At 33.2% G+C, this 8070-nt stretch overlaps 1 protein-coding gene across 1 annotated transcript in view; it reads left to right on the top strand.

Moving 5' to 3' along the window:
• LOC117103753 (neurogenic locus notch homolog protein 2-like) overlaps positions 1–8070 on the top strand; it is a gene marked incomplete at its 3' end in the record, with an annotated part of 81546 nt that overhangs the window by 69568 nt on the left and 3908 nt on the right. Inside the window, 5 exon segments of the mRNA XM_033244363.1 lie at positions 735–854; positions 2587–2712; positions 6568–6597; positions 7332–7358; positions 7723–7839. Of these exon segments, the coding sequence (XP_033100254.1) occupies positions 735–854; positions 2587–2712; positions 6568–6597; positions 7332–7358; positions 7723–7839 (420 nt within the window).

An 8070-nucleotide genomic window follows, 5' to 3' on the forward strand; every position in this document is an offset into this window, starting at 1 on the left:
GAAGATACAAGCCTAGTCTAAACTATGGTCGAGCCTCTAAAGAGCTTGCATTATTCACATAGCATAAGTGCTAACTTGCTTTTGTTCTGAAATAATCATTTGTTTATAACAATGTTATTTTGTTTATCAATTTATTTATCAGAATATCATTTGTCTCCATGTTCCACCTACCTCTTTCTAATTGGTCAAAATTTATCTTGTATTGATTTTTGGTACGTTTGTCAGTATTTTTGGACTTAAACTATTCATTCTTGACAATGTTCCAATAAAGAACGAAACGTAGAATCAACTATGGCCTCACATCTGTCATTTTTCGGAGTCACCATACTCATATTCTATTAACCAATTTATGTTGTATAAATGTTAATTACTTTGTTATAGAGAATAGATGTGATATATCAGTAACTGTCTTTTTAACTCAGAATCATGCCATATATTAAAGCTTTCCACTTTTTTTTATATTATGTATTTCAAAAAATAACTTATCTTGCATCTTGATTTATTTTCTTGACAATACCCCTTAAACACTGGAAAACTAATGGTTTATGCAACAAATGTGCTTAATTGGATGCTTTGTTTTATATTTTAAGTAACATTGGCATAGTTGCTGTTCTTTTTGTGTAGTCAGTAATTGTACTCTTGCCTTAATTTAGAACATGTAATAGTCTGATGTTGGTGATCATTATGTTAATTGAAAACCTTTAGTGAAATTGGATTATATTTTTTCTCCACAGTTTCATCAAATCCATGTAACAGTTCTCCTTGTCTTAATGGAGGGGCATGTAACAATTTTGTAACATCATACACCTGCACATGCCCAACCTCGTATACTGGCAGACGTTGCGAAACGCTTGGTAAATACTGATTTAACATTTTTTGTTTAACAGGAAGTGAAAATGGCAAATTTATCTTCTTGTTTTTGAAATAAGTTTGGTTTTATTTCCTTTAATGTATTTATTGTAAATTCTTTGTTAAATGTTTTGTAAAATTTTGTTTTATATTATTGATTTGCTCTAAATAATGATCACTAACCAATTTATCTCTTATTGAGTCCTTATTATTTGAAAATATTAATATTATTCATGGTTCTCTACATTGGTCTGAAATTTTATTTGCTGAAGCCTTAGCAATAAGAAGATACAAGCCTAGTCTAAACTATGGTCGAGCCTCTAAAGAGCTTGCATTATTCATATAGCATAAGTGCTAACTTGCTTTTGTTCTGAAATAATCATTTGTTTATAACAATGTTATTTTTTTTATCAATTTATTTATCAGAATATCATTTGTCTCCATGTTCCACCTACCTCTTTCTAATTGGTCAAAATTTATCTTGTATTGATTTTTGGTATGTTTGTCAGTATTTTTGGACTTAAACTATTCATTCTTGACAATGTTCCAATAAAGAACGAAACGTAGAATCAACTATGGCCTCACGTCTGTCATTTTTCGGAGTCACCATACTCATATTCTATTAACCAATTTATATTGTATAAATGTTAATTACTTTATAGAGAATAGATGTGATATATCAGTAAATGTCTTTTTAACTCAGAATCATGCCATATCTTAAAGTTTTCCACTTTTTTTTATATTACGTATTTCAAAAAATAACTTATCTTGCATCTTGATTTATTTTCTTGACAATACCCCTTAAACACTGGAAAACTAATGATTTATGCAACAAATGTGCTTAATTGTATGCTTTATGCTTTGTTTTATATTTCAAGTAACAGTTCAGTTAAAAAACACAGTGGCTACTACCAGATTAGGCGACTGAGCTAAGCTGCTCACTAATCAATTAATGTATTGGTAAATGTCTATTTAACTCAGAATATTACATTTTCTGCTTTTTTATATTATGCATTTTGAACAATCTTGTATCTCGATTCATCTTCTTACCAATACCCCTTAAACTTCAGAAAACTAATGATTTATGCAACAAAATGTGCTTAATTGTATGCTGTATGCTTTGTTTTATATTTCAAGTATTACTGGGTTTTTTTTTTTTTTTAATGAGAGTAGCGGTCTTTGCCTTAATTGAGAACATGTAAATAATAATAATAATTCTGGATTTATATAGCGCCTCACGTTGACACAACCTCGAGGCGCTTGAACATTATTATCACTGGATCAAGCACATATGGAACACACACTCAAGCCCCATGGGGGAATTCCATAATGTTGCAGCTGTATTCAGCGCAGACTGTGTTTGAACCTACCAGGTACCCATTTGTACTCCTGGGTGGAGAGAGACAACCGTAGATAAAGTGCCTTGCCGAAGGACACAAGCGACTTGCACAGCGAGAGTTTCGAACCCCCGACCTCGAGGTTGGAGTCCAAACCACAACCGATGTGCCAACCACTTCCATACACTAGTCTGATGTTGGTGATCATTATGTTACTGTAATTGAAAACCTTTCATATGCTTTGTTTTGTATTTCAAGTAACATTTTCATAGTTGCTGTTCTTTGTGTGTAGTCAGTAGTTGTACTATTGCCTTAATTGAGAACATGTAATAGTCTGATGTTGGTGATCATTATGTTAATTGAAAACCATTAGTGAAATTAAAATTTTTATTCTCCACAGATTCATCAAATCCAAATCCGTGTAGCAGTTCTCCTTGTCTTAATGGAGGGGCATGTAACAATTTTGTAACATCATACACCTGCATATGCCCAACCTCGTATACTGGCACACGTTGCGAAACATATGGTAAATTCTGATTTAACATTTTTGTTTTACAAGATGTGAAAATGATAAATTTATCTAAATCTTCTTGTGTAAATGTTTTTATATTATTAATTTACTCCAAATAATGATCACTAACCGATTAGTTTTGTATAAAATGTTAATTATATACTACTGTAGAGAATAACAGAGTTCTTAGCACAAAGATTGTGGAGGATGAGAAGTTTTAAATTCCAAACGGAATCCTCAATGGTCCATTTGGTTATGTATCTGCATATAGCAGAAGGTCTCGAGTTTGAATCTTGGTTGGGGCAACTCTTTTTCACACTTATTTTTAACGTTCAAAAGAAGATGATCTTCTAGTTATTTATTTAGGTATGTATTCTGTATGTCCATAATTTGCCATTATTGTTTGTGTAATACTTTATACATACCAATTGTATCAATAGAAGTATGTCTCCAAATGCATTCATTAACATTAACAATAAGCCTTTATCAAATCTGGTATTGGGGCTGGTATACTATCATTTGATTAACATATATTATTATTTGGGTAGGCCACCGGTTTATGGATATAAATAATAATATTTTATTAACATATGGATTATTATGGATAATTTCTCACATAATTGTATAATAATTGTATGTTGCTTTTTTGTAATACTCATGTAGTATAGTGAAAATTAGAGCCCCTTGACTTTTTTCGGGCACTAAGGTTCTCTACTGATTTAGCCTCACTAGGTTATAAATATAAAATTGGGTGGGGGTACCTCCTCGAAAAGGGCAGAACAAATTATTGGCGGACATTTTTAAAATGGCCACCATAATTTACATAGTGTCTCATAACTTTACTTATACCCAATAAAAAGGCTAAATCTGGTGTCTAAGTATGTGTTATTGGGGTCACTAAATTCAGTGGGATATGTTTCAAAAACCTAGAAAACCATAAAATGGTCTCAAATATTTCAGTATAATTCCATGAATTCTCATTAAAAAATGGTCAATTTGGTGTCTAATCATGTTTATTGGGCTCTGTGAGTCTAATAAACATGGTTTTAATAAGCTAGGATGGCAGCCATTTTCAAATTTAAGATGGCCACCACGAATGTGCAATGCTCCTTGCCTTAACAATGGGACTTGTAATGATCTTGGAGCAGAGGAATATTCTTGTACATGTACAAGCTCATATACTAGCACTTGTGAATCTGCTGGTAATTTATTTTTTTTAATAGTTTCAAGTTTATGTTTAACACAGCAATTAGACCTATAGTGTAAATTATCCCAAATCTATTTTATTCTTTTTTAAATGATCATGACATGTCATAATGGCATAACATATAATGATCATAAAACATCATTATCACACATTTCTTCTAAACGCCCCAAAAACAACCAGGGAGGGATCCAAACTCCAAAAGGGGAGCCCAAAAGATGGGCCAAAAGTGGGGCTGATCAAGACAACAATACATTATTCTCAGGGTCCAGGGGCATGCCCCACAAATATTTTTGTTTTATAGATGCCCGAAAATAACCTCTGAGGCGTTTTGGGCAATCAATTTTTTCTTTTCCCTTTTTCACTTTCTAAAAGGGGCCCAGGGCTGACCCAAAATCCGCCCTTGAGAACTCCAATACCTAAATGTAGAAGTGTGTGGATGCTCATCACACTGTTTTTATCCTTGGCCAAGATACTTTATCTTTTTCTTATATTTGGATATGTGCAGTATATAATCTTAAAAAAATCAATAAGATGTAATAATAAGACTTAGCTTTTATATGTGTCTTTTGGGGGATGCAATTGCAAGCAGTATGTGACATTGGGTTTCACTTTCATTAAAAATGGTAAATAAATAATAATTTAGTCATAATGTGTTGTAATTGTAAGATAGTTGAACCATGGACCTATTAATATTGAACACTCCATTTTGAACAATTCCATCATAACCAATTCAACTTATTTTCATCTGACAAAATCCGAAAGTAATCCTCCTTCTAATTTGTACCACTTTCATTTGACCACTTGGATATGAGGCTGGGGCAGGGGGTGCAGAGGGTGCGATCTCACCCCCTTAAATTGTATTAGGAAAAAAAATTGTTGTATTATATTGTTGATATGAATTATTGGTAAGATTTTAAGGTACATGGGGGGAGGGGTGATGTCTCCGATGGGGGGAAAATTTCCCCAATGAGAAGAAAGTGGCATGGTAAAACGTCGCTTTAAATGCCTCGAAAGTGGGCTAAGGGCAAAGCCCCCAAAATTTTGACTCTACTAATATCTACCAAAATTCTTGTTTTTTTTTTCCAACAATGTTTACCAGCAGCAACACTTAACACATGAGAACCCAATGACCAGGGGAAAAGAAGTGCTCTGTATCTACCAAGAAAAGGCGCTGTATAAATGACATAAATAATAAAATAATAATAATAAAATGTTTCCAACATTATTTCATGATGCAATGTTAATGAACAAATATTCCTTTTTATATTTAAAATATTGAACTTTCTATTGGATGAATGTAGCATGAATAGAACAACTTAGAATTAATGGTGCATGTTATGGTATGTTAGAATCCTACATGAAAGTACACGAACAAAAGAAACGAAATCCCTATGGTTAAGGGTCAAAATTGACAAGACTGGTTTACTGTATATGAAGTAAACACATTCAGTAGGACTATACCGACGTTTACTCTAAAAATTCAAAGGGGAAAACTCTGGTGTTAAAATATGAAGTTGATTGAAATTTTCTTACTTTGAGACTGCTGTAGTTGTGATACAATGGTAAAAAAAAGTCCCCCTTAAGAGGGGTTATTTGACCATTTGACACAATCAGAAAGTGTACCCATCCCCTTAATAGAGGTGTTCCCTGAATACGGTTGTCTCAACGGAGGGGTTCTACTGTATTTCCTCAAATTTTCTCACCTCAGCCCCAACCATGGTGGGGCCGAGTTGAACGTGGCCACACGGCTTTGAGGTAGGTCGAGTATATTAAATACATCAAAGAAGTGTTTCTGTAGTTTTATTTTCTATGGTACAAAAATCCCTGATTAAAGATCATGAGAAATTTGCTGGCGCTTCATCTAGACTAAATAATGATGGTGTGATAATGGTGAATGTTAGTGTATAAAAGTGTCATTTCCGGCCATCTAAAGGTACTATTTCTTTAAATTTTGGCGGTGGGGCCGAGGTGGTTGTGAACTCAGTAGGTAAAGTAAAGTGGTTGCCGAAAATAGCTGATAATGGTGATGTGATGATGAATTTTACTTTACCATTTCTTTAATTTTTGCACGTACCCCCTACCGCCAAATCCTGCATCTGCACCAGTGAGGGGCTTAATTTTCATTATTTCTTATAAACATGACCACATTATAAAAAGGACCTACCTTTCAAGTACTAGTTCTGTCTGATCAATGCAGAAGATTTTATGATAAGTGGAAATAAAATGCGCGAAATATTTCGCGTGAACACTTACGCTAGCGTTCGTTAATCGCCCAGTCTGGACATCTCGCTAGTTGCGCCACGGATTAACGTACGCCCGAATGTAGCCTTTCATATATTCGACATCAAACACTCACTTTCGAATTATGAAAATTGTAGGCTATGGCACCGTGACCTCTGACAATAAGTGCCCAAAAATATTGGGAAATATACTCAAGATACAAAGGGACAACATCATCTCCTTGTGACAGCAATCCTTGCCCTGCTGGGCAAGAGTGCTTTTTCACGACAAGTATGTACATTTGTCAAACAGGTATATGTAATTCATTTAACAATTTTATTTTCCATGGTACTTCATTAACAGCACTAATGATACACAGTAAATATATATTTTTTTATAACACTGTAAAATCAAGTATAATGTGTACCACTTCTCTTTTGCAGCCATTGGAAGAAGGCGACGAGATATTGAAGGTAAACAGCTTGTGTATTTTCAGCTATTCAAGTTTGTAGAGTACATACTGTAGTTGGGCAATTATTTCCTGACCAACGTACCTCTGGATCTCATGAACATTTAAATTTAAGCTGAAAAGTTATTAAATTAATATTTACTTTATTAAGTGATACATATATGCAATTACACTACACACAATATATCATTAAAAAGAAAACGTTAACTGCCATAAAGTAAGATTTTTTTTTTAAGGAATGATGTTTTCCTCTACCTGAAGTGTGCTCAGTATGTTCTCAAATTAACTAGCGTTGTGTCTTAACCAGCAGAGCCAATTAGAGCCATTGTATGCAGTGGCTAGTGTTGAATCCGATCCTCAATGCGGAATTGAATAATTCTGTAACTAAAGCCTGTATAGAAAATATTGCAAACGGCTAGCTAAACAATGTAAGACAGAAAAATCTGGTAAATGTATAAAGATTAGGTAATGAAAATGGAGACAGTATGCCGACTGAATGGGGATGGCTTTTAAATATTTTAATTACAGTTATAATGTAAATATTAATACTGTTATTAGTTATAATTGTGTTACTTGATCTTAGAACAATTTTAGTTGTAGTTTTCAAGTTGTATGATTGCATGCCTAAACTATAATTATTTGACAATATTTTCCAACATAAGTCCAAAGTTAAGTTATTTTTTTTGTTAAGTTTTTGCTATTATTTCTGAAATATTTAGATGCCTTTTTGTTTTGCAGTTCACCCTGTACGAAGATCTGTGACAGGTAACGTATCTCAAATTTGTCTTTCTAATAAATAAATTAATACGATTTTAGCCTTGTCTAAAACTTTTTGTCTTAAAAATTATGAAATATTGTAGTTAAAATGAGGTGTGTCTCCTCCTGCTGTTCTGTCACTTTTCTTTTCTTTTCTTATTTCTCATCTTATTTATTCTTGTTTTCATCTTCATCTCTGTCATTACTGCTGCCACCTTTGTGGTTGTCATCACCCTAATTAGTAACAATCAAACGCTCACAACCCTGTCTGTTTAGCAATAACCAAAGACTTAAAAACAAATGATTTTCAACTAAACAAACTAAATCATGGTATAAATTCCTTGTTTTCCTTCAAATTAAAATTGTTTTTCAGCTGAAACGTGTGCAGATGACCCATGTCTAAATGGAGGTGTGTGTTTTCAGGTGGATTCGTGTGAAAACTATGTGTGTGCGTGTGTCGGTTGCTATAATGGTATCAATTGTGAAACAGGTAGGACTAAGTTATTATAAAGGAGCATTTTACTTACTAATATGTCATATACAGAAGAGTTTGTTTAATTTGGCAGTTATTGTTTTTAATCAGTCTCAAAAAGATAGATGCTGCCTCCTACGCTCTCCCACAAAGATTATTGAGGTTTTATTGTTTTTGTATCCAAAAGTCACTTGTTAGTTACAGAATAAAATTAAACCAAGAGATATTATATATACATACATATACTTT

Source organism: Anneissia japonica, unplaced genomic scaffold (assembly GCF_011630105.1).
Source record: "Anneissia japonica isolate Jap-2015-1 unplaced genomic scaffold, ASM1163010v1 scaffold287925_len434832_cov202, whole genome shotgun sequence".
NCBI classification, from domain to species: domain Eukaryota; kingdom Metazoa; phylum Echinodermata; class Crinoidea; order Comatulida; family Comatulidae; genus Anneissia; species Anneissia japonica.